The sequence below is a fragment of the Rattus rattus genome, chromosome 5 (assembly GCF_011064425.1).
Source record: "Rattus rattus isolate New Zealand chromosome 5, Rrattus_CSIRO_v1, whole genome shotgun sequence".
Lineage (NCBI taxonomy): Eukaryota > Metazoa > Chordata > Mammalia > Rodentia > Muridae > Rattus > Rattus rattus.
The window spans coordinates 7,887,551-7,915,236 of record NC_046158.1 but is presented as its reverse complement, the minus strand read 5'-3'; the positions used below and the strand labels follow the sequence as shown (position 1 = coordinate 7,915,236).

At 49.1% G+C, this 27,686-nt stretch overlaps 1 protein-coding gene across 1 annotated transcript in view; it reads left to right on the top strand.

The window, feature by feature from the left end:
* Positions 1–27,686, top strand: part of Ak8 (adenylate kinase 8) — a 114,243-nt gene that overhangs the window by 59,193 nt on the left and 27,364 nt on the right. The window contains exon 11 of the mRNA XM_032902964.1: positions 2,537–2,678. Coding sequence (XP_032758855.1) covers positions 2,537–2,678 — 142 coding nt within the window. The remainder of the gene's footprint in view (positions 1–2,536; positions 2,679–27,686) is intronic.

The window sequence follows — 27,686 nt, the reverse complement described above, 5'->3', positions numbered from 1 at the left end:
GATGCTCCCCATTGAACAAGGATGGACCTTGCCAGGATAACCCAAGATGGGCAAGTCTGGGCAAGCCCCCATCATGCCAGCCTCCTGACATAACTTCCCAGGCTGGTGAAACAAGAAGACAGGAGTTCCTCCTCATGTGGGAGCCACCTGATGGAGTCTGTCCCATGGAACAAGTCCCAGTGGCCAGTGCAAGCTCCTGCAACAGAAGTTCCTCTTCTAAAGAAATAACACATGGGACTAGGAACATGGCTTATGACATGTGTAATGTTTGCCTAGCATACGTGAAGCATACATGAGGCTGTGGATCCAATCCCCGGCACCACATGAGCCAGGAATGATGATTTAATCCTGGCACTTAGGAGGTAGAGGCAGGAAGACGGAAGACAGGAAGCGCATGGATGTTTATTAGTTACATAGCGAGATCCCGAGTCGGAAGGGATGGAGGGGGGGTGGGAATTCTTTGGGGACCGTCTCCAGTGTTCTGAGCCCATGCAAACAGTACAAGCCGTGAAGAAAGAAATCCTGTCCCAAAGTAGAAGGCCAGGCTCCCGTGGACTCACATGAATGTGCACACACACTGAGCCCCCTTGATTGTGGATGTGCTGTGCCCAGCAAATTCAAGTTCCTGCCTTGACTCCCCTGGTATAATGGACAGCGACCTGGAATTGTGACCTAAAAACACAAATCAAACCAAAACAAGCAACCAACTAAAACAAACAAACGAACAAATCAAACCTTTATCCTTTAAGTGGGTTCCCGTCAAGCCCTGAGAGAACTCACTGCAGGCCAAGCTGCCTCCCTATCAACCACCCTGAACGGACAGCCAAGGGCTTTGTTTCTTTGTTTGAGACAGGGTCTCCCTACATATGACAGCCTTGAACTCCCAGCGATCCACCTGCCTCTGCCTCCCAAGTGCAGGGAATAAAGGTACGCACCACCGTACTGGCTGGAAAGCCCCTCATCGAAGGAGATGTACGTCCCTTGGAGTACAATCTGTGGGGTTTTCAAGACAGGGCAGCACCCAGCAAGTGGTGGTGTGCAGCAAAGTGCCTCTCATTCACTGTCAGCCTGTGGGGCCTCGCAAAGCATCAGAAAATGCTCTAGGGCCACTTGCCGGACCCACAGAGTTTTGGTGAGAGAGGAACCTTGCAGAAGCTTCTAGAGAAACATCCAGGCATCCCCCCGCTTGGGGCCCACATCCACGGCAAACAGTGGTAATATTTACCGAGCATTTCTGGGGAAATGAGTGCAAAGCGCGGGCGATGCCGTGCAAATTGCCAGGACGCAGAACATTAGCAACATGGAACATTTAATGAGTCTAGGAAGAGAGGTATGAGTTTCAGGAAAATGTCACTGGCAGCAATGTAAACAGGCTTCTCATATCTCCTTGTGCTGGGAACTTGTTTCAGACTCCAGGTTTAAGCAGAGCGGTGATTCTGGAGAGAGAGATTGGGTTTGCACAGAGAAGGGGAGGCTCTTGGTGAGACCAGAGGGGTTGCTGGTGAATTCTAATCCACTGAGGCCAATGGGATGGAACCTTGATGCTATTGGAAGGAAATTAAAACACCAGACCTAGAGTGCTTCCATGAGAAGCATTTGACGTGTCCCAATCCTGTGTCCCTGCACCCAATTTCATATGCTGACTGAGATGGAGGTGGGAGGAGATAAGGCATGAAGGGATGATTACGTCGTGGGATTGAGCCCTCCTTCCAGGGACCAGTAGCTAAAATTACATGCCATGCCACGGAAGCTTGACAGGCTGAATTCAACCCCTAGGACCCGCACAAAGGTATATAAGAGATATGACTCCATATAATTCTTTCTGACCTCCACTTGCATCCCTTGAGAATGAGACCTGGGCACTGGCTGGAAAGCTGTCAGCTGCTGACAGCACAGGGTCCAGCCTCAGTTCCCAACCCCCACACTTGGCTCACAACCTTCTGTAACTCGGGACTCCCTCTTCTGGCCTCTGAGGGCACCAGGCATGCATGTGGCGCACCAAAGATATTGCAGACACACCAAATGAATTATAGGTAAATAATAAACAAGAGATCCCCAGTAACAACCCACCCAGGAGACCACACCCACCACACATCAGATTCTCAAAGGCATACTCTGAGTGGTCTTTCTTCTGAACAACTCTCTTTGTCTTGATCCTCAGACTTAAGCTTGTGCTAAAACACCTCTGTCAATATCCACAGAAGGTCCATTATTCAAGAAGGAGCAGGGAACTTATCAGCTAGAAAGTGCCCTCCTCAGACAGCACTCTGCCCTAAGCTTGGCCTCTTAGTCTCCAAATCTAAGAGCCTAATCCTCCCCCTGCTATGTTTCTCAGTTCCTGAGATCTTGGTTTAGTTGTCACAACAGACCAAGATGGTGTCTTGCTAAGGTCTGAAAGGTGAACTCGTGTTGCTGGACCACAGGGCTTCCAGGTAGTTCCCAAGAGGGCTCTGCAGAGACCTACCCTGAAGTAGCCATGTGTGGCCTGGGAGGTCAGAAAGCTACAGGATGCTCTCTCATCTGTTTTCCTCTGCAGTTCCAGACAGTATCATCACCAGAGTTCTGACTGAGCGTCTGAAGCAGCAAGATTGCATTCAGAAAGGGTGGGTGCTGCACGGCTTCCCGAGAGACCTGGACCAGGCCCGGCTGCTGAACTCTATGGGCTACAGTCCCAACAGGTGAGCTGCCTTCTGTGAGCCCCAGCCTCTCCTGAGGCCCTGGCAGTCACTTCCCACGGAGGTTCTGCTGATGGGTGCCAGTTGTTTCTGGTGCACTGTAGCAGGCTGTGTCATCCCATCCCGTGCCTCCCACTCCCTTTGTCCTGTGAACTCTGACAGGCTAAGGTTCAAATCCTGCTTGGCTTGCCCTCTTGCTTCTGGGTTGTGGGTTCAAATTTTATTTAATGTGTGCCCTGGCCCCATCCACATGCATGACCTGGTCTTTGTGAGTTCATCTGGTATGGTTAAAGAGTCAGTGAAATCTAACCAAAATTGGTTTAAAATGTAAAATGAAACGTTTATAGTTAACACTTATACATAGGTAATTGCAGTTTGCTACTGATAAATTATTTCTCCACCAGTGAAATGACTAAAGACAGAGACTAGGGAGGTCACCATTGAAAAAGAGGGTGAGGGAAGGGAGAGAGAGAGGGAGGAGACCAAAAGGTCTTGATTACTCAGGGAAGAGCCTATGGGGAAAGGGCAGCCCAGCTCCTGGGCTGGAAAGTTCAGGGTTGGGGGTGGGGTGTGCCAGGTAGGGACTGAGGGATGCTGGGAGAACCTGGAGGCCAGGTCTGCTTTGATATGTAAAATATGCACCCCAGTCTCTTCCCAGGGTCTGAAACCAAACAGCTACAGACACTACATATGTGATTTAACTCTGGTTTAGAATATATGTCTATGTAACTTGAGTTCAATTGTTAAAAATAGATCTGCTAGGAAAGTAAGTTTTAAACGGCAACCATGTGACTTGCCTCCATCTTGTCTAATGACCTCACCAAGCATGACCTTGTGGAAGCAACGGCATGCCTGGCAGCCATCTTTACTGAGGTTAACCGGTGCATGCCATGTGACTTCACCATCTTAAGATGACCATGGGGCATAAAGCGACAACTGTAAAACTTCCCAGTCCCTTAGGTGATCACCGCATCTCTTTTTAGACTAAGGAAACAACTAGTCCCCAGAATATTCTGGATGGGTATGGAGTTCTCCGATGATAAAAATTTAAGGTTACAAAGGTCTACTCAGATTAACAAAAGCTGGCCGAGAGATTTAAACCTAACTTCCTATGTTTTTGCTAACTGTTCAACACCAGATGGATGAAATAAATAAGTTAAGGGAAGATAGGACTGTTCCTAGGTATGGTGGAGGGGAAAGTTTATTGTAGATGTATGCCAGCCATACCCTGTAACAGGGAGGGACTGAGGGATGCTGGGAGAGCCTGGTGGCCAGGCCCACTGTGATGTGTTCAATAGGCACCTCAACCACTTGTCCTGGGTTCGAGACTTAACAATGCTCGACTTTCTTAGGTCCACCTCCGTGCTTTCTGATCCCCATGTCTATTTCCCAACACCACCACACCACTGAGCCACGTGCACGTGTGCGTGTGTGCTTGCATGCCTGCTGCATGCTTTGTGGGTTCGGGGGAACACACTCAGGTGTGCTTACTGTCTCACCGGCCTTAGCCAAATTAGTTTTGTGACATACTTCAACACCATGTAGCGCATGGCCCTCTCTTACTGCTCTTTATATACGGGGGATGGGGAGAGGATAGATTTATCTTACATGGACAGAGGGAGGGCTGCCATGGGAATTGCCTTGGCTTATCAACTGCTCTGCAGGACCCTAGCCTGCTGGAGACAGGGCCAGCGCTCTCCTGGGCACACACTTGGAATCCTGAGCCCATTTCTAGATGCGATGTTGTCTGTTCTTGTTGCCGTGGAGACATCTGGATGAGTTGTCTTGTTGCCATGGGAGACATCTGGATGAGTTGTCTTGTTGCCGTGGAGACATCTGGATGAGTTGTCTTGTTGCCGTGGAGATATCTGGATGAGTTGTCTTGTTGCTGTGGAGACATCTGGATGAGTTGTTTTCATGCATTTTAACTTTTCTACTTTTTTTTTTTGTTGTTTTAAAAGAACAGAGAAGACATTGTTTCTTGCTTTTTAATATGTTCTCTAGCTCCTTTCTAGAACTTTCTGTTTCTAAGTGTCTGTTCCTGTCACTCTCGAGGTTTCCAGGTGGAGGTGATGGACCCTTCACCTCTCTTCCTTTCCAGTCTTGGTGTTTGTTGTCCCCTGTAGAGCAAGTGGAGCCAAGTCACCAAATGGAATAATTGGTATAGTTGAGCAGATTAGAAAAGACCCTGGTAAATCTCATAATTGAGAAAAGGAGGCATTTAAATAAGGTCCCAACCAGGTTTCTGTTATGGAGCACATGACCATAACGGCCCACTAAAAGGACCATGACAACTGGTCATGTAGCATAGAGCCCAGAGTCCTCCATGCTAATGAGGTATCTCGATGGCTGTCCGAGGGTTTAGCCAATGAGCTTCCCTTCCTGGGCATCCTTCCCTGCAAAGGTATTCAATCCCTGGTCCACCCTGGGTAAGTCCTATGCATCCTCATCTGCCATGAATAAACTGTTTGGACAAGGAAGGACTGTCTCCTTCATCAAGGACTTCCACAGGGGAGGGTCCTCACCATACAGAGCCGCTCCCGAGTCTCCTGTAGGAGGCCTCCTGCCTCATTTGTCCTTGTCTCCACAGCTCCCTCCTCACTGTCCTGTCACTCACTGTCCTGTCACTCACTGTCCTGTCACGTGCATTCCCAATCCACTTACGCATGGGCATGAGCATGAACTCTGAATCTTGGTGAGAATGTGGTTTTTATCCTTCACAAGTTCATCCATTTTCCTGACAATTTCGTAATCTCATTTCCTTCTATTGGCTGTGTCTGTGTTCTGCATTCTTACTGCACACACGACAGCTGATGGACATCTCTCTGGTCTCATTGCCATTGTGAATACAGCGAGTAGACAGGGATGGCCACGCATCTCTGTGGTTGGATACACACAGAGGGTGTGCTGGGTATGTGCCTAGTACTGGTGTGTCTGGGTCATGTGGGAGATGTATTTGTGATTTTTTTTGAGAAACCTCTGTGCTGGTTTCCATAATGGCTTCCCTATGTTACAGTCCCTCCAGCAGTGAATAAGTGTTCCTTTCTTCCTACATGGAGTTAAAATTTTCTACACAGGCTGGGCATGGTGGTAGACATCTCTATTCCCTGCACACAGGAGGCAGAATCAGTTACATAATCTGTGAGTTTGAAGCTAGCCTGGTCTACATAGTGAGTTCCAGGCCCAGGCCAACTAAGGCAATATAGTGAGACCATGTCTCAAAAAAAAAAAAAAACCTAATAGACAATGACAGAATAGAAACACATGCCAGCTGTACGATAGACAGGACTTCACACACACACACACACACACACACACACACACACACACACACATCTAAATGTTAAATTAAGGAAACAGCAGGGTTATCCTGAACTACACAGATGAGTCCAAAATTATCCAATGAGCCCTCAAATTCATGAGGATAGAAGTCACAGAGAGGCAGGACAAGGGAAGGACCTGGCACATCACTGCTGGCTGGAAGACTGGGGGCCCCTAACAGTTCTAGAAGGAAAATAATTCTACAGCCATCAGTGAGCACCAGGGGAGAGCCACCACCCCACACCCATACAGATCCTGCCTACAGAGGCTACCTTAGTATTTCCAAGCAATTGAGGTTGTTAGGGTAGCAACGGAACTGACACACCTCAGGGCACACGTGTGAAGTCAGTGACACTGGTCCTCTCCTTCAGCCATGTAGATCCCAGGGATCCGACTTGGGCCATCAGACCAGCACCTTTATCTGAGCCATCTCACTCTCTCTAACATGTATGTTACAATGTCATGTCATTATACGGTCTAGGCAGGGTGTGATCAGATCTGTACCCTCCTCGTTCTTACTGATGTCCAAACTTGTCCATGGTCAGCCCCTTAAGGACCAAGTGGTTGCCAACTTCTCCCTAATATGGCATTTCTTTCCCTGTTGGTTCGCTTTTAGGGTTGGGGTCAATTCCCCCTCCATCTTTAAGCCACCACCTCAGCTCTGTTATTTAAGTCAGGGTCACTATCCCTGGTTGGCCTCAAACTCCTCGTCCCGGGTTTCAGAGCTCGCTGACAGAGCTGGCACATGGCCTTTCTGCCTGCTTTTATTGTTTCCTGTGGTTCTGCCTGTGTGGTCTGGTGCTGTGTTTGTTACTGTGTGAGGCGCTTCTCGGAGGCTATGAATGACACGCCTGGGGGAAGCACCTTAAGAGAGGTTGGGTTTCCTTTTTCTCACTGTTTTGGGGTCAGGATGTGGTCACTGAGCACCATGGGCCTGGGCAGGACATGACGGGGGTGGGAACATGTGTGGGGAGTGTCTTTACTGCCTGTGGCCTGGGGACGGAGTATAATCTCAAGAGGCACAACCTAAGTGACCTTTCCCTGACTAGGCCCACCTCCTAGAGTTTGCAGAACTTCCCAAAACAGTGCCCCCAACTGGGGGATCAAGTGGCCAACACAGGATCCCGCAAAGACAACTCCAGTTCAAACCACAACAGAACACACTGGCAAACAGAGTCTACTTCCAGGCTTCTGTCTGTGTGATGCAGGGCCTCGTGGGTCCTGGGCTGTCCTTGAACTCCCCATATAGCTAGAATTTTTTATCCTCCGGTCTCTACCCTCTGAAGTGCTGAGATTGCATATGTACAACCTGCATGTATAAAGCCCTGGTTTGTGTGGTGCTGGAGATTAAACCAGGGCTTTCTACATGTTAGGCAACCACACCTCTAGCCCGCCAGTCTTAATAGCTGTGTGGAACCAGCGTGCTCTGCTCTGGCCTAAGTGCTGCAAATAGTTAACTGGGAAAGAGCTGACTTAACTGGAGGACTCAGCTCTTTGCTTGTTCATTCGTTCGTTCGTTCTTTCTTTATTTCTTCCTTTCTTTCTTTCTTTCCTTTTTGTTTTCCTCAGAGCTAATTGTTATACTCAGAGCTTTAAGTCAGATGCCCCAGCAGGCGAGGCTCAACCCCTGTCCTCTGCTTTCTTCACTGTGATTAACTCAGAACCAAACAGGACTTTGGAAGGAGAGTGTTTTGCTTACACATCCAGATCATGGTTGACCGTCCATGATTGAGGAGAGTAAAGGCAGGAACTTAAACAGGACCATGGAGGAGAGCTGCTCACTGTCTTACTCAGCCTGCCTTCTAACAGAACCCAGGACGACCTGCTTAGGGGATGCACCACCCACAGTGAGCAGAGCCTGTCTGCATCACTCGACAATCAAGGAAATGTCACATAGACACAGGCACTGAAAATCTGAGGGAGACATATCCTCAGTGTAGGTTCCCTTCTCCCACGTGACGTGGGAGATAAGTAGCTTGTGTCCCGTTGACAAACAGTAACCAGTCCAGCTTTCCTCCATGGATCCAGTAAGGCACAGGAATAATGGTAGGAGACAGAGAAAGGAGGAGAAATAACAGTAGAATGGGGCGGTCCAGCCACCTTGTGTTTACCTCAGTTGCCGACAGGAGCTTTAATGGCAGGGTTAGAGGGGGAACAGGAGCACAGGAGTTAAGCAGCCTTGGCGAAGGTGTGCTCCCCCAGCACTGTGCCAGCTCAGGCCCCACAGTGGTAAGGTAAATCCAGCCTGGTTCCTTGGGATGGTCCGCCCTGGGTGCAGCCTCTTGAAGACAGTTGTTCTCCTTGTGGGGCCTGGTCAGCCCCGTGAAGCTTTGCTGCCCCTGCAATCCAAGGGTAACTGGAGCTTTAGGACAGTGGCTGGAGACCTGGAGATGCTGGGGGGACCTGTGGCAGGACACTGTAAAAGCTGACAGCAGACTGCTTTAGTTACTAGTGTCTCGGCCTCTTGTGCCTTGAAGGAGATGACATGGATGAGGTAGATCAACGCTCCTCGTGAGTAACACTTACACAGAGCCAAGCTGCAGACTGGCCCTAGCAAAGACAGACACAGAGCAAGGGCAGAAGGGCCAGTTCTCACTCCTGTCCCCGTCACCTCTGGGCAAGTGAGCGCTCAATGGCCTCGATTTCCCACTGGCCAGTTTCTTTTGCACATGTTTGTTCTTTCACGAGGATCAGTCCCTCAGGGAAGCTCACAGAGTCTGCAGAGGGATCTGTCCCTTCCTGTTTTCTCTGGGTGACTCCCATTGTGGTCCTGCGTGGACTGGCTTCACTCTTGTGGCTGTCTGGAGCCTTCCTTTTCTAGCACTAAGGGAAGTCTCTGTCTTTCTTCTGACTTGGAGTTGCCTCCTGAACACACTTCTCCCCCTCCTCCCCTCCCCCACTCATGGACAACAGCTCCCTCTACCCCTCTACTCCTGATACTGGATACCCTTCCTCTTCCAAAAATGGACACTGACCCTTACCTTGTGCTCCACTTTGAGGGTAGGGAGGCAGAGACCAATGCATCCTGGGATACTTGTGTGTCAGTCCATTACACAAACTGTTGTCTTGATCTTCTTTGGTTCTAGATTTATGACAATTTCCAATTCCCATTTTTACCTCACAGAGTCCTTCTCTGTGAGTCAGATTCAGCCATGGTCACCAGCTGTGTACACAGCTCATCCACCTCCCTGTTTATTAATTCTGATCCATCTTTCATTTGAATGGATTATAGGGAGCCATTTTCAGTAGGGCTTGTAAACACCCAGATGTGCATCCGCAAGCATGCCTTTGTACACCCTTCCTGTCAGCATCGTCTGGCAGGGTTCTCCTCACGAACACCCTGCACATCCAGCAGGATCCTGAATCATTTCTGCCTGTGACACCATGTGGGGCCAAGGCCCTGAGGACGTTAGGATACCATTCCCCCTCCCTCCTCCCTCCCCATCATCCCTCTCCTCTCTCTCTCTCTCTCTCTCTCTCTCTCTCTCTCTCTCTCTCTCTCCTTTTCTTCTGCTCCTTTCTTGCCCCCTCAGTTCACAAGTGCTAGGGACACACCCCTCTCGGGTGTGAATGGATTCCTCCCTGGCCTTTGCTTAGTCTTCTCCCCGCCTGGAGTCTCTTCTCAGGCTGGACTTTGCCTCTTCCTGCCTCGGTCCTTTTCGGCTCTATTCCTCCCCCACCCCCCCACCCCACCCCCTGCTGGGCTTGCTCCTCTCATGGCCACTTCCTCCGTTCCAAAAGCTTCTGGTTTCCCGTGGGGCTTTTCTCTGAACTGTGTTGGCTTCTCATCCTTTTGAAAACTTTGCCCTCTTTGACTTCTTACTTCCATGGAGCCTGTCCTCTCCAAATGACCTGAGCATATCGATAAGGCTTCATCTAAAATGCCCTTACATTTTGAGGAGCGACTTTTCGTCTAAAGCATATTTCTTGTCTTTTTAAATTAACTTTATCACTTTCCTCCCCTTTCTGAGAAGCTCCTACGTCCAAGATATTTCATAAATCATCTGTCTTTGAAGAGGCCTGTGCATGTCTCACAGCGGAGGGTGCTGGTCACAACCTTATAACATCACACAGAGCTTGGCTGGCAGTGCTGGTGTCCTGCTTTTATCCCAGTACTCAAGATCCAGAGGCAGGCAGATCTCTGAGTTTGAGGCCAGCCAGGTCTCCAGGACAGTCAGGGCTACATAGAGAAACCCTGTCCAGAAAAAAAAAATAAACAAATAAAGTCACTCAAAATATGTTGGCTTGAGATCAGGACTCCAAGTGGTCGGTCTCACTCTGCCCAGTGACTGTCATCAAGCACACAAATGTTGGTGAGGGTGTGGCAAAGAGGAGCCTTAGTCGCCATTGGTGGAGGTGTGGACTGGCACTGTGGAAGTTTACTATGAAGCTAAGAACAGAGTACTTGTGACCTAGCTATGTTACTCCCGAGTCCCAGAATATTCCATATCCTGCCGCAGAGGCACTCACTCATCCTTGTTCATTGCAGCTCTATTAAAAACAGCTGGAGGTTAGAACTAGGCTAGATGTCAGTCTACTGAAGCATACATAACGTGAACTTAGATCTGGATTAGGCAGAGTCCTCTCGAGTAACAGAACTTCCGGAATAAATCTCTTTGTATACATAGAAAGGGGATTCATTAGAATGACTTACAGACTAATGAGTCCAGCTAATCCAGCAATGGCTAGCTGTGAACGGAGAGTTTGAGAACCCAATAGAATTATTGGTCTGTGAGGCTGGGTGTCTCAGATGGTCTTCAGTTTACCCCTGAATCCTGAAGAAGTAGGACTGGCCAGCAGGGCAAGGGAGAGTAGGCAAAAAGCAAAAGCTTCCTTCTTCCGTGTCCCAGAGGAAGTGGCCCAGATTAGAAGTGGGTTTTCCCAGCTCAAAAGGTCTGGATTAAAGGCCTGTCTTCCTACCATGTAGATCCGGATTAGCCGTAGGCCTTCCCACTGCAAATTAATCAAAAATCACCCCCAGGTGCACTCTTCATTTTGGGTTTTAGTTAATTCCAGATATTGTTGATCCGACGACCAAGGGCAGCCACCACAAGTGCTGTACACTGTGGAATTTTATTCAGCTTTGAAGAAAAGTGAAATTATACAATTTACAGAAAAAAGGGATGGAAGTGGAAATACAGGTTTTTTTTAATATTTTATTTTTAATTATTTGCCTGGTGGGTATACGAATCTGAGAGCAGGTGCTCACAGAGAACAGATCCCCCAGGCCCTGGGGTCGCAGGTTGCTAGCTGCCAGCTGTGGGTACTGCGAACTGAACTCGGGTTCATTAGAAGAGCGTTAGCTGCTGGATCTCTCCGTCCGTCAGAAACCGCATGCTCAGATGAGGTAATCCAGGCTCAGAGAGGCAAAGCGCACTGAGTACTCTCCTCCTCTGCTCACCCCAGCTCCCGTTTTTATAAATATTCATCTATGTGGCAGTGGCAGACGTGTGTGTCAGGGCGCTTGGGAGAGCATTAGAAGGTGGAAAGGGAGTGTGGGTAACAGAACACCTGCGAGGGACCGAGGGCTCCCGTGGGAACCAGAGGCAGGGAGGTTGAGGGGTGCAGAGGGTTGGCCAAAATCTAGCAGGTATTAAAAACGCCACAGGGAAACCTGCTACTTTGCCTTCTGAAATTAAAAAAAAAAAAAAAAAAAGAAACAAAAGTGTCACTTTCCTGGGGAGGAAAACGGATTTCTAACAACCTCCAAAATACACTTCTGCCATTTTGTTGATGTGAGTTGGCATTCTCAGCGCTGACTATTATAAAATCAAATATCCGTCTACTCTGGGTCCTATAGTATATAATATTCTGCCAAGATTGAATTCACTTCTATGCAAATTTACTTCCCTGTTTGATTAGTAAACATGCTTTTACTAAAGAATTGTTTTAAAATCAATTCCTTTATGGTTTAGTATCAATAATGTCTACTTTATCATGCACCGATATACAGAGGGCCACGGGGTTGCGTGAACATTTCTCGGGAAAAGGGATCATGAGTGACAAAGCTTTAAAAGTCTTGGTGTGAGCCTCCAGGTGGCCAGCAGTGCCGGACCAAGCATGGTCAAGCCCCTGGGTCTAAGTCAGGCCTTAGGGGCAGCGGCAGCTCATTCTATTCCAAGGGTGGGTAGAGTCTGGGCAGGGTGTGTGGCTGTGAAATATTCCTTTAAGGGAGTGTACACAGATGCCACCGACAGCTCAGGAAGAGAACCAAGTGTTGGCGGTCAACTCAGGGCGCTCGGCCGGCACAGGAGGACTGGCAGGGAGAGGGTGCCCTGGCTTTGGAGCACACAGGAAGAATAGCCAAGAAGCAATTTGATTTCAGGCAGGCTGGCAAGTGGACATCTCCATCACCATGGAGTTTTTAAAAAACCACTTTCTAAGGACTTTGTAAATAATTCTCATCTATTTTATTTGATCCTAGGACATAAGACAGGCAGAAAGTGTACCAAGATGGCTGTCCACAGTACAATCCGCTCCTGTGCCCTGGTACACCTTTCTCTATGCTTCCCGAGTACTGTGCTCTCCCTCCTCCCCTCCCTCCTCCCCCTCCCTCCTCCCCCTTCCTCTTCCCACAGCGTCTTCCCTTGACAGCCTCTCACCTTTGAATATTTTGGTGATTAACTCAGAAAGGGATTTCAACCATGAGCCATTTCCTCCCCAGACCCCCAGATTCATCCAGGAAAGAGAGAAATGTCCTCACATAAGTCCGACTGGCGTGAGGACAAACACCAGCACTGTAACTCTGGTCTGGGTGTGATGCCAGCCATAAAACACTCCGCTCTGGTGCTGCTGGCTTGACACTAGGAGGAAATCCTGGCAGAATTATAGCCATGAAGCCAGTCTAGGGATACAATACAGAAACCTATAACTCAGATACAGAAACCATCTCCGAAGGCCCACCAGCCACCCACCCTCCTCTTTTTTTTTTCCAGGAGGATTCAATGAAATTAGAATAAAATAAATTTACATATATATCAATTTTATTATTAAAATATATTCACACTAGTAAATAGAGTTATTGGAGAAGGGCAAGCTTGTCTGCATGCCAGACTCAAAAATAGACCTCTTTGGCTTATCAGAAAACAAAGTTATTGTCTCCTCCCCAAATATAAATCTCCTCTTTGAGCCAATAAGTGCAGTGTGTTCAAATGTAATGCTTTGTCAGGCTCCTACCTCATAAACCCACAGCCCATAATAGTAAATTACATTCCGCCGAGCAGTATCAATCTCTCCGCTCTACCACCGCACGGTGAGGGAAGCCCAGCAATTGATGTGTCGAGAGGAAGGAGAAAAAGTTATTTGAGAACAAATAAAATGGGCTATAAAGTTTGTTAAAACGTAATAATAATGGGGGAGAGACAAAGAGAGCCGCTTCCAAGGCCGTGCACAGAAGCCTGCCCTCGCCTTGCTGTGAAATAATTCATTTCTTGCTGCAAGTCTGCGGCCATGTGTTTTCTTTAAGACCCATGTTCACTATGCGGGGGGTGGGCCTAGGCTCTGAAGGAGACCTGGAATGGCATCTCAGACAGCTGGGTATCTGAAGCCATACGTTTCCTTGAGACCTCAGCCCACCCCGCCCCCATGGTCTCAGTCAGGATCCTGGATCCTGGAAAGGGAGCTGAAGGAGAGGACCTTGGCCGATCTGCCCTGTAGCAGACTGCTAACGAGGGCATTGTGGCAGCTGTCCTCTCCAGTGTCTCTCTATCCCATAGGATTAACTTTATGACCATCAAGAACACTAGAATGTTCCCCATCTGTGACTTAGACTGTGCCGAACTGGAAACATCATCTAGGCTCCTCTGAGGAATGGTGGGGTCTGGATTCATAGATTGTATGTTTTCTAAGTTGTGTGTGTGTCTTGTGTCCAGAGGTTGGCTTGTCTCTACCAAGACAAAAGACTCTCCCCTTGTGGCTGTCAGCACCCTGTTGGTGCTGGTTGCTGGTGTTTTCTGCTAGACTGACACTTTGCTAGCTGTTGCCTCCAAGGATGTAGAGACCAACCGGTATGGAGAGAGGCCAGCAAACCAACCCTGTGTGCATGGGGCTAGGCTACACCTCAAGGGCAGTCTGTCTGAGAGAGCCAGCCCTTCCATGCAGCCAAGCTTTCTTTCCGGTTTCCTTTATCATGGTGGTACAGGTCTTAATCCAGCACTGAGAGGTGGAGACAGTTGGGTCACTATGAGTTCAAGGCCAGCCTGGTCTACATAGTAAGACCCTGTCTCAGAAAAATTCTAAAATGTATTTTACGTGTATGGGCTTTTGCCTGCATGTATGCATGTATACTACATGTGTGCCTGGTGCCTGCAGAGACCAGAAGAGGATATTGGATCTTCTGGAACTGGAGTTACAGACAGTTGGCACCTAGACTGCTGTGTAGGTGCTGGGAATTGAACCCAGGTCCTCTGGGAGAGCAGCTCGTGTTCCTAACCGCTGACTTTTAATTATATTATACTGGCTAACTAAGGCCGTTTTCATGAAGTATGCCGTATGAGTTGGCCTATGCCCCTTTCTCACCCGTCCCAGCTCCTGCCCATCCCCTTCCTTCCCCTGACAGGGCCCTTCCACTTTCATATCATCCACATGAAAGTGACTTTGTGCATAGAGAGGGAGCGTCTTGAGCCCACAAGTGAGAGCAAGTGGGTGAGTGACATTCATCCTTCTCCTCCTCCTCCTCTTTCTCTTCTTCCTCCTCTTTTCCCTCCACCGATATCACCACCACCACCACCACCACCACCATCATCATCATCATGGTTTTTCAAGACAGGGTTTCTCTGTAGCCCTGGCTGTCCTAGAACTCACTCTGTAAAGCAGGCTGGTTTCCATCTGAGAGGTCTGCCTGCCTCTGCCTCCCTTTCCTTCCTCTGCTGGGATAAAAGGCGTGGGCCACCACCACCCTGCAATATCGTCGTCCTGAGGTAACCCACACAATGTGAGGAACCTCAGCTGTATCTGTTTTCCTTCAAAGGAAACGGCCGCCTTCTTCATGGTTAGAAATCCCATCGTGTACATACTCAATATTTTCGTTTTTCAAGATTCATTTATTTGATATTTATGAGTACACTGTCACTGTCTTCAGACACACCAGAAAAGAGCTCACAACCATTACAGATGGTTGTGAGCCACCATGTGGTTGCTGGGAATTGAACTCAGGACCTTTGAACGAGCAGTCAGTGCTCTTAACCGCTGAGTCCCACAACATTTTCTTCACCTTTGGTCTGTTATTGTTTGAGCACCTGGGTTCTTGTTTGTTTTGTTGTTGAGACAGGGCCCTACCCTGTGGTCTTGGCTAGCCTAGAGCTCACTGTACAGACCAGGCTGGCCTCAGACTCAGAGATCCAAGTGTCTTTGCCTCCTGAGTGCTGAGCTCAGAGGTGTGCACACTACACCCGGCCTGGACAGCTACTCAAGTCGAGCATTTGGCTTTCAGGCCGTAGGCTGCACTGCGCACCGGTGTGACCTGTTGACTGGAATCTTCCACACGAGTTCCCAGGAGGGGTGGAGCCGGGTCCTGGGGAAGAGCTGTTTCCAGGATGTCCATGCTGACCTCCATAGCGGCTGGAGGAGCCCGCCCAGCTTTCTGCTCATCCTCACCGGCATCTGCTGCTGTTAGTTTCACAATGGCTGCCATTCGGATGGGCGTGAGGTAGAGTTTCAGTGTAGTCATGGGTTTTTTGTTTCCCAAGACTTATTTCATCTTAAGTTACATGCATGTGCGTGCTGAGCCCATGGAGGCTAGAGCGGGTGTTGGATCCCCTAGAGTTGGAGTTCCGGGGGGAACTGAATGCTGCAAGAGTAATGCTTCCTCTTGATCCCTGCGTCTCCTCAGTGTGTCTCGTTTGTGTTCTCTGATGACAGGTGAAGTCGAACGTTTTCCCTGGGTTCATTGCTCATTTGAACCTCATCTCTTGAGAACTCTCTGCTCGCCTCAGTGGTCCTTCCTTCACGGGACCATCTATTGTTTGTGGCTGTTTCTGAGTCTGAGGAGGGTGCTTCCCCTCCCCCTCCCCCTCTCCTCTTTGGTGATGCACAGGAGTAAGGCTTACAGACCAGGGTTTCTGCGGAGTGCTAGCTCTCGGCCCCTCTCCCATCCCATCCACAGCCGTGAGGCAAGTTTATTCAGGGAAGACGGCTGTATTCCAGCAGCTGGGTCCTGGTAGAGACACCCTCAAACCCAACTCTGGAACTGTCACTAACCCCCACAGTGGGACTAGTGTTCATTCCTATGGCCACACTTAACCTCAGTTTCCTTGTCTATCAAATGAAGCGGCGATCACTACTCTCAACTTCACGGCAGCTTGCTCTAGAGAATGGAAGGAATATGTGTGTGTGTGTGTGTGTGTGTGTGTGTGTGTGTGTGTGTGTGTCTGAGTGTATGTGTGTGAGTGTATGTATGTGCATGTGTATATGCATGTGTGTGTGAACCTGTGTGAATGTGTGTATGTTTGTGTGTGTGTGTACATATATGTGTGTGAATGTGAGTGTATATGCATGTGAGTGTTATGTGTGTGTGTTTTATGTATGTGAGTGAGTGTGTGTGTATAAGGGGGTGATTGATATAAATTCTGTAATTGCAATAGACTGAAATGAGCTGACTTCACACAGTCTCCCACTGGGCAGGCTCACTCAAACATGGAGGATGCAGCTTGAGTGCTGTCATAGCGTAGCCTGTACACACCCTCCCAACCTCAGGGATACTTATTGAGATTGAGTGTAAACACGTTGCTTAATGACACTCACCATGCACTGTTTAGTCCCAGCTTAGTAGAAGTAGAAATGGCTGAATCGTTTCATGCCGGAGATGACTGTCCGTGAGACACTCACACAAACAGCTCAGGCTTTATTATTACTAATTATATGACGGGCTCCTCGAGTCTAGGCTAGGTTCAAACTCTATGACAGTAGCCAAGGAGACCTTGAACTCCCGATCCTCCTGCCTCAACCTCCCAAGTGCTGGCACCACAGGTATGAATTGTGTACCCAGATAATTCTGTTAATATTTAAGTCATAGAATATTTTGCTGTACCGTGAAGTCCAGAACTGAATTGGCGGGAAGTTCATATGTCCTAGCTCTCTCGGTTTCATTTCAAAGCTTGCTACTTTTCCTTCCCTATGGCAAGAAGAGCATACTGAAGCCCCCAGATGAGGACAGGGCCTCTTCTAATCGCTCCAAAGGAAGAGCATTCCTAAGAGGGCAGCAGTAAGAGCAAAGAAAAATTAAAATGCAAAGTAGAATTGCTTTTGTGGAGCACATGCGCTCTCTCTCTCTCTCTCTCTCTCTCTCTCTCTCTCTCTCTCTCTCTCTCTCTCTCTCTGTCTCCTCTCATTATCACTTGGTCCTTCCAGGAAGCTCTCACATCTCAGCAGCTGATCCTTATGTGGATTAGGGATAATAAACAGCCCATTAATGAAGGCCTGAATGAAGAAATGGAGTTGGACTCCGCGGCAGAACTCCGCAGCTGGCAGAGGTTAATAACTCCATTACCGCAGCTCTACGCCTGAGCTGCCCGACCAGCAGGGTGTTAGCCTTATCTTACTCCTCATTAATTGAGCTAATAGAACCCGGGTGACCCTGGCTTGCTGCTGTCGTCACAGAGTCTGCCAGACATGGGCTGGAATACTTATCACCAAGCAGACCGGATGTCTCTGACTAGGTAGGGTTCCTTTCTTGAGGCCTGTGAGCTGCAAACTCCAGACTCTAAGCAGATGAGCAGAGCTGCCTGGCACAGGGGTAGAGAGGGCGGTCTCTGCACTGAATGATTGTTTTCCGTAAGCAAGAGCATACTCTCGGGGCCAGTTGCTGCCTTTGGTCTGCTAGGCAGGTGTCACTCTGGGCCTGCAGGTCTAAGCTCTCCTACTTTGGTTTCATGCTTGTAATTCTAGCACTTGGGACGTTGAGGCAGGGTCCATGAATTAAGGCCAGCCTGGACTGTAGAGTGAGACTCAAAGACACACACACACACACACACACACACACACACACACACACACACTGATTTTGGAGGAAGTGATCACTGTTTCAGCTAAGACTCTGGGGTCAAGGGTGCAAAGACTCAACGTGTCCCCTTTGAGACATCAAGAGATCAGGTGTGCTCACAGCCCAGGAGCCTCTGAGATCACACAGACACTGGTGTCCATCTGTAAATTAAAAAAACAAAAGTGAAAAGAAAACCACGTGTATTCTCATCTCCGATGCCTGCAGCCACATAAGAGTAAAGGTGCTTTAGGGCCCAAATGTGTCCAACCTGTGGCCCATGAAACATATGAGGCCAAGGCCAAGTGAGCACTGCATTCAGCCTGACACAAAATCTTCCTCGAAATCTCCCTTTCCTGAAGTATATATGTGTGCGCGTGTGACTTGATTCTTTTTATTTTTATTTTTTAAAGATTTATTCATTTATTATATATAAGTACACTGTAGCTGTCTTCAGATACACCAGAAGCAGGCATCAGATCCCTTTACAGATGGTTGTGAACTGCCATGTGGTTGCTGGGAATTGAACTCAGGACCTCTGGAAGAGCAATCAGGGCTCTTAACCACTGAGCCATCTCTCCAGCCCCATGACTTGATTCTAAGATGTGATCTTTGTAGATGAAATCGCTCACTATGTTGCAATATAGGAAGCTGGTCTTGTCTGAGTGGTAGATATGACACAGTGTGACAGGCAGAGAAATGGAAGCCCAAGGTCTGTCACTTACAGTGAATGAGAGGGAGCTGCCAGGTAGGGTCATGCCTAGCCACAGATACCAGAGTTCAAAGGCTTCCCGTACACTGGCAAACTCTAATCATTTCTAGGCTCCTGGCTCTTGATGCACGTAGGGCTCTGGGCTCTGGAATGGCTATGGCTTAGGAACCCTTCAGAAAAATTTTAAATTTTATTTTTAATCGTGTGTGTGTGTGTGTGTGTGTGTGTGTGTGTGTGTGTGTGTGTGTGTGTGTGTGTGCAGTGTTTATAATTGCCTATAGAGCTGTAGTTACAGCCACCTGGCATGGTACTGGAAATTGAACTCAGGTCCTCTGAAAGAGCTCTCTCTTTCTCTTTGGCCCCAGGAATCAATATATTTAGCCCCAACTTCAAGCTGGGATGAAGACAGCCCTTTTGTAATGTGGTATACCTGGTCCTCCTTATGCTGGTGCTGCTCCTTGACCACGTGACATTAAAGCTCACTCAGGAATCCAACCCCTCTCATCTCTGGATCCTGCAGCACCATGACCTTCCTGTGTCTCTCTGTGGCACCACGTGGGTCCTGGGCTGTCTTTTATGCACTGTCTCTAGCATAGACCTCACTCACAAGGCAGAGACACGGGCTTCTAGGGCTGCTGGCTCAGCTACAAAGGTGCTTGGAGATAGCGCTGTGACTGACCTAACAGTGACTCTCCTGCAGGAAGCAGACTTCACTGTAGCAAAGCTAAGGGCCCAATGGGAAGCCACTTTTAGGGGTGCTGAGGGGCGGGGCTACCCTGAAACAAGGCGCTTAAGTGCCTGAGCTCTGAGAGGTCCGGGTCAGAGGGCAGGCTGCCTCAGGAGTTGAGTCTGGGGTTGAAGACAAAGGCAAAGGTACACACACCCTTGGGCCTCAAGCCCAAGGTAGAGACCAGTTATGGCAGTGAGGGGCCATCAGCCCACAATCCCTGGAGTTGTAGCATTTTAATCTTTCAGGAAATCAGGAATGGAGCGGACGATGAGAATGCTCCCATTAGTCGGCAGCCGAGAGACTGTTGGCTCTCTAGCATTTATTTCTGATGTTTGTGTAAGGGAAAAGTCTGGGGAAGAGGGCCCTGAGCAAATGGAGGGGCACACTGCTTCTCCTGGGTTAAACCTGATGGCAGTCTGTAACTGGATTCGTTGTCTGTCTCCGAGAGCACAAGAGCAATTACTTTGGAAGCAAGAACTTCAGAAATGGCCTTTGGCCTCTGCCTGCAGCCATGAGGATTTTTGCAGAGTGTTAAAATCTGCATATCTCAGAGACAGACAGGCCAAGGGGGCCACAGCTGTATCTCCGTGGGCCCGGTGCGGAAGCTGGGCCTTGGGAAGACTGCTGTGTGGTGTCTCAGCGTGGCAAACGGCTGGCGAGCACAGGAGAGCTGGCCCGTACTTCAAGAAATCAGGTTATCTTAAGGAAGAGTCCCTGCAGACTGGCTTAAGAGACCCCGGAGAGCAGGGATTGCTGTAATATTTTCTTAAACATGATTTTGTGAGCTAAGCACATGACCAATGATGTAGCTCGGTGGGTAAATCACTCGCTACCAAACCTGATGACCTGACTTTAATCCCTGGAACCTAAAAAAGAACAGGCAGGAAGCCAGAGGCATGTACTGAAGTTCAGTGCTGTTGGCCAGCTTTCCTGAATGTAGCCCAGGGGCACCCAGACCTGCTAATAGCGTGGAGCCCACTTTCCTGTAGCCCTAAGAGGCCTAGGAGAGGTTCTTCGCTGTCCCTGAATCTTAGCATGCTGTCATGGTTACTCATCATCTTGACTAGATCCGGAATGTCAGACAGTTTTCTGGGAAGCTTTACTGAGGCAGGAGGAGCCACCTAGAAGCCCAAGCCCCATCCAGTGGACAGGCGATGCAGACGGAATGCAAATAGGAAAGTGAGCAGAGCCAGTGTTCACTGCTCTCTGCTCCCTGACGATGGATGCCGAGTGACACGCTGCTACATGATTCTGCCTCCAGGGCTTCCCTACCAGGATGGGCTATATCCTTAGACAGAGAGCCGAAATAAATACTCTTTCCTTAAGTTACTTCTAACCAGGTGTAGGGTCATAGAGAGAACACTGGTTGGTACAATTTTCCAAGTGCATGTGGCATTTGGAGAGAAAGAAATGGCCTTCTGGACGTTGCATCAGCAACTGCTAAACCTCAGGGCCAGGAATTGCCCCTCTGCCCAGCTTCAAGGCCCCGTCTCTTCTCTGGCAAAGCCAGCTCATTCCCCTCCCCCCATGGATTCCAGGCTCTCATTAGAGGTCCAGTGCCTTGCATTCAGTCAGAACCAGGTTGGCCCAAGATAGCTAGAAGACATCTGGGAAGATAAACAGGCCTTTTGCAAGGCAGAAGTCAGATCAAAGCAATCTCCTGCCTCAGGTGGAGACTGACAGGTGACCTTTAACAGAATGGAGCCCAAGGTAGTTGGCATTTGAGTGGCGCCATGATGGAGATGCCCCCATTTGAGACAGACATGACGCTCAACCGTTAACTTAAATTCATTTCCTGGAGACGGGCAAGCACCTAGCAATATCAGCCGACTTGGGGAAATGGTGTTTGTTTTTCTTTACTCAGAGGAGACTCAGGAGACATCAGTGTGGACTTCAATTTCCAGCTTCCTCAGAGGTATTAAATAAAGTGCTGATCTGCTGAACCCAGCCTCCTGCGGGAAAGCCGAGGCCCCTGCCAGATGAGGCATCACACGGTGGGCAGTGCGAGGCCGTCCTGCCTAAATATCAGCTAAACCATTTAATATCAAAAACTTTAAGATAGTCTCCCACAAATAAAAGTGCAGCTTCACTGTGCAACTCCAGGCTCTGCAGTCCCTGTTGAGATTCCAGACGCCTGGTGGCTCCAGTGCTGCCTGCCCCCGGCTGGCTCTCAGTCAGAGCTTCCACTGGGTCGTCAGTGTGACACCTCTGCTTTTGCCCTGGCCTCCGCCTATGGGGAGGGTATTCCAGAAACAGAGACAGAGCCACATGCCAAAGGCATTCCAGGCAGGAGAGAAGTCCAGGCGCTCCTTCCCACCCCACCCCAACTCCCATTTTGTCCTGTCCCGCCTACTTCCAGTTCCCTAAACATGGCGTTTCTTCTTTCAGAGCCCTGTGGGGTTTCACAGACATCCTGTGTTTCCTAAAGGTCTAGCTCAAACACTGCCCCCTGTAGGAAAGCCTGCCCTGCGGTCTCTCTAAGCTCCACAGAAGCGCAGAACTACACACACTGTTGTTGGTGTGACAGGTCAGTGGTCACGCCGTGGAATGCTTGCGTGGCATACCCCACTTGAGTTCTCAGGACACAAAGGGAGAGGGAACCTAGTACTCGTTGCCATCATGTGTCTCACCTTCGGGCTGGAGTGAGGAAGGCTATCAACAGCCAGCATGCACTCGACGCACCAGGTTCTGTGGAGAACAAGGGGAGAGGAAGTGGGAAGGGAGTAAAAGGGAACGTATTGGCTGGAAGGTGGCCAGGGAAGTCCTTTGTGACACTGAACAGAGGTTTGCTGCAGTTAGACAGGTGTATGGTGAGATCTGCCTTCTCTGCGTGTTATTGTGTTGGGGTATTGAACCCTGGGCCTTATGCATGCTAGCCAAGTCTCTACCACTGAGGTCCCATCCCCAGCCCCTCTGTTTTAATAGGAGAAGTCAGGTCGGCTGTGGTATCTCATGCCTGCAAACTCAACACTAAGGGGTCAGAGCAATAGGATTGCTTCAAGTGTCTGCTCAGCTTGGCTTACACAGCAGGCACAGACCTCTCTCCTTGGCCTTAGACTCTTCTAGCAATGTCCTCACATGATCATCCGCCTGAGCACATGGGGCCCAGGTGTCTTGGAATGTCTGGGTCCCCTCTTACAGGATCACACAGAGCGTGCTGGCTCAGCCTCTAGTTGCCGAGAGTATCTGAGTCACACTCCAAAGCCCCATCTCTCTGACACAGTTGCCCTCTGAAGCACCAAGAGCAGGAGTTGCTCGTATTAATCTCAGGGGAATAGGTCAGCATGTACTGAACACCCCGGGGCTCAGGTCAGCATGTGCGGGACACCCAGGGGCTCAGTCAGCATGTGCGGGACACCGGGAGGGATCTAGGTAAGTCGAGCTGGGTGGGGTGGAGATATTGGACCTCCAGCTCATGCATGCTCAGTACGGTAGTGTCCCTAGGGTTCTAGAAGGAGCTCTAGCCTTGCTTATTTCTTTGGTGGTTCCGAATGTGACATGGATGGACAGTGGTTGTTCATATGGAGCAGTAGAAGGCTGAGAGCTTGAGGGAATTTTGGTCAGAATGTTCTAGATAGATGGAGATCCACACCAACCAACTTTCCTCACAGTGTTTCCAAGCTTAGCTCTTCCCTTTCTGAGAAGCCCTTGGTACACTCCTCAGGGCTGATTTGGGGGTTTTATTGACTGCTTCCTGTGAGGCTTTTGCTCTTCACCCTGAGTTATCTCTCACTATCCAGATGAGATACAGGAAGCCTCCCCCAGCTCAGCCCTGGCGGCTCGGAGAGGAGTTCTAACATTGCTCACCCCACTTGACCCTGGCTCATTTGGTGTTTGTTTCTAGAGCCCGGGGCTAGGGGCCTTGGTCCTTCAGTATTTGTGAGGTGACTGGCAATCTGGGACCCTGTTATTGCTCTCGGCCTAACCCCATGGAGCCCCCGTACATTCCCCAGCTTGTTCACCAGACCCCCACACTTTGTCAGAGCTTGAAGCAGTCACCTGATGGTAACACAACCAGTCTGGAAAGTTATCACTTGTGCCTATTCCTGGGTTACAAGCGGGTGTTGGTGGGAGAGACCGCCCAACCTCCCAATCCCTCTCTGCTGCTTTGTCACTGTAGGCCCAAGACACTGGGCTGTCTTTTCTCATTGCATGGAGTAAGGAAAGCCACACCCACAAGTGCCCGGGTTCCCCCTCCTCATGGCCCTGAAGAGGAGATGGAGGCTCAGAGCGCTGAAGCCGGTCCCCTGAGCTATTTACTGGTGGTTTGGGATAGGCCTCCTGCCCCAGCTAAGGCTTGGCACTGGCCTCAGTTGTTTTTGCTTTTGCTGTAAAATGCCATATTCTACAGGTGAGGGCAGAGCTGCCCACAGCCTTCCCAAGACCTTGTTTGCTTCCCGCTCAGCCTTATGGCGGGCCATGGTGTTGGATGGCGTTTTCCCTGGTATTTCTCCGTTGGTTGTTTTAGCTTTGTGCCAGATGTGGCACCAGGCAAGAGGCTCTGGGAGGGCCGCCCTCCCTCCCTCAACAATAATTAGCCTTGTAAGACTAATGGAGGAGCTCGTGTCTAATTACCCCATTGAAGGCCCAATTATGCGATTAGCTATAAGCTAATGATGAAAAGAGCCTCTCATTTGCATAGCATTAAGTTAATTGCACCATAAGCGGAAGGGTCGGGGTGGGTGATGACGGCAGGATTGTGTTTCTGAAAGGCTCCTAATGACCAGCGAGGACTGTCCGCTGACAGCTTTATTAATTAACAGAGATCTGGTTACAGGCTGGAATGGCAAGTGGTAGGCAGTGTAGAGGCTGGGCTTCTCAGAAAGTGAGAGATGGGGATGGTGGGGGCCTTGCTGCTGTTTCTGAGGCTCAGCCCCCGCCAGGCTAGAAGCAAGCTCGCTGGCACCTGCACGGACTGTTCCGGAGAAGTCTTCACGTTCTTTCCGGTTCTTTCCGGCCCCTCTAACGGAGCTTCCTGTTCACTCTGGCTGCTCACTCTCACCAGCTGCCTGACCTTCATTTACTCTGTTTCTGCATGAGCCATTCTGGGACCCAGCACCACCTGTGGTCCCTGCCCAGGGAGCGTCCCACAGACTCTGTGGAGTCAGCACGAAGTCAGCCCGGTTGCTCATGGTTGCCAGAGAGATTTTCAGTGGATAATCTTGAGAGCACCTAAATAAATAAATAAATAAATAGCAAGATTCCTAAAAACTCTGGTGGGTGGGGCTAGAGCTCAAAACCATACCCAGGGAGCAGCAAGCAGGGCTCTGCTGTCTTGTGATTTTGTTGCCTTCTCCCAGGAGGTCCACCACCATGAAGTCCCACTGCCCACTATTTTCATTTTGCCTGCCACCTGCCCCCTAGCCTCAGGAACTCTGTCTTGGTCACTGTTTGGTGAGTGGGCCATGAAGCCAGTTGGAAGAGTTCACCTGGGCCATGACCTAGTTGCTTCCCGGAGCTGCAAAACAGCAACTTTGAACAAAGAGTCCTTGGTCCTGCATCCAGCTTGCTTCTTCGTCTACAAAATACCGTCGCCCTATCTGTACCTGGAACCGTACCTCCCTAAGCACCAGGAAGTCTTACACTGTCCGTGTGTGTTAGGGGGCATCCACACGCCCTCTGTTGGCAGAGGGCTCAGTTTTCTGTTTCCTATGATGAGAGTGTATTTGCATTTGGTTTAGGCTACTTAGGAAGAATTCACAGAAACAGGATTGCAGTGCCAATTCCAAAGCTAATTACTCTTTTAGTTGGAAGGGTCAGGGCTGGAGAGCTGGCTCGATGGTCATGAGCGCCTGCTGCTCTTGCACAGGATGGGAGCGCAAGTCCCAGCACACACATGGTAGCTCACAACCATCTGCCACTCCAATTCCAAGGGAATCTGATGCCCTCTCCTGGCATGTGTGTGATGCACATAAACTCATGCAGGCACACACAGACATATAAATAAAAATAATATAAGTGGATCTTTAATTGAAAGGCTGGGGATTCATTGGAAAGGAAATCTTAAGAGAATAACTGAAAATTAATGGTTGATTTTTTTTTTTTTGAAAGAGGGTTTTTCTGTGTAGTCTGGAACGTCCTGGAATTCCCTCTGTAAACCAGAATGGCCTTGACCTCACAGAGATCTGCCTGCCTCTGCCTCCCAAGTGCTGGCATTAAAGACATCAGCCACCACTGCCCAGCAAAAATTCCTGATTTTAAACATTTAAGCTCCTGAGGTAATAACTCCAAAAAGTGCTCTAAGAACAGGTTGAGCAGAGAAAAGGTGCAGCTCCTGCGGGGCCAGAGGCTGAGTCTCAGAGAGAATTAATAAGGTCGGTAAACCTCTCTAGGAATAGGATAAGCAAGTTTATAATGTTTATAATAGACACCATTATACAGTCCATGTAGCATATATTAAATTACTAGAAAAATTAGATCAATAACTGCATAGTACATTTGGAAATATTGGCAAAAGGAAAATAATGTCTTATCGATAATGACATAAGAGATGGTAAACCAAACAACCTCTCTCTCTCTCTCTCTCTCTCTCTCTCTCTCTCTCTCTCTCTCTCCTCTCAGTATTAGGGATTGGACCCAGGCCCTCGCAGTGCTCTGTGCTATGAATGACCTCCTCAGCCCCTCCAGTTATCCTAATTACTTACAACTACAGAATGAACTGAATCAAACACAAATTCCCCTCCCCCCACACCAGGCCTATAATTTTTTTCTTTCTTTTTTTCAGAGCTGGGGACCGAACCCAGGGTCTTGTGCTTGCTTGGCAAGCGCTCTACCACTGAGCTAAATCCCCAACCCCTATATTTTTTTAATACAGAAACATACTAAGACATTCATGGGATCCGTCATCTTCTGAATGAACACTTTCCAGAAGACAGACACTGAGAGACATTCTACCAGGATTCTACACTTAGCAGGAGTAATAGGAACTGTGAAAGCCAAGGGTAAACGAGGTAGGAGAGATACAGGCCACTGAGACGCGATGTGACTCATAGTTGCCAGCTCCTAAACAGAACATTAGCGCAGCCCAATCCAGCTGCATGTCAGACATCCACGACAGTCTCAGCATCAGAAATTAGTCTCAAACTCACCGTAGGGTTAGCTCTCCAGAGGAAGCCTATTGGGCAAAGCCTCCCTGTATTCCCTTCTCGGGAGGCTGAGGCAAGAGGATCATGGGTTCAAGGCCAATCTGGAGTATATAAGAGGGCAAGCAAGAAGACAGCAGACAGACAGGCAGGAAAAGTACATGGTTATTTCAACGGGTGAAAATAAGACATTTGATTTTAAATCCAAAACATCACTGGCTGTGAATGAAAAGGAATTCTTAACCTGATATAGAATATTTTCCCAAATGATACTCTCTTAGTTAGGGTTTCCATTGCTGTAAAAAGACACCATGACCATGACAAGGCTACTCTTATAAAGGAAAACATTTAATTGGGGTTGGCTTACAGTTCAGAGGTTTGGTCCATTGTCATGGTGGGAAGCATGGTGGCACGCAGGCAGACATGGTGCTGGAGAGGCAGCTGAGCTCTACATCTGGACTGGCAGGCAGCAGGAGTAGTGAAAGAGAGACACTGGGCCTGGCTTAAGCATCTGAGACCTCAAAGCCCATCCCCAGCGACACACTTCCTCCAACAAGGCCACCTCTCCAATAATACCATACCGTAAGCGTCTATGGGGCCCTTTTCATACAAACCACACGTATACCAAACACAGACCTCGCCAGGGAAATGCATGTGCTTTAAAATCAAGTTTTTCCCATTTCTGACATTTCTATGATATATAACCAGATGACGAAGCATCAATAATGTGGGCGAGGAACGTGGTCTAAAAGAACCAGAAGCCCCCATGTGTGGATTTATGGTCGTGTACTTTAAGAAAACCCGGAAGGCTCTATGGCAGGTCTGAGGATGTGGCTCAACTGGTCCAGTGCCGGTCTAGCACACAGGAAGCCAGATTCAATCCCCGGTGCTGCAGACCTGTCCTCCTCATCTGAGAGCCGTGGGCTGGGGGACCAGGTCATCCCAAGCCGTATACAGAGCTGGAGGGCGGCCTGTGACACACGAGACCCAAGAGAGCCTACGGACCCCACTTACTCTAAAGATACTGTTTAAAAGGGGAGGGACTGGTGAGATCACTCAGTGAGCACTTAGTTGGCAACTGGATGGCCTGATTTAATCCCCAGAACCTGTGTAAAGGTGGAAGGGAAGAACTGACTCCATAGAGTTGCCCTCTGGCCTACCCATGTATGCCCACAATAAGAAATATTCTAAA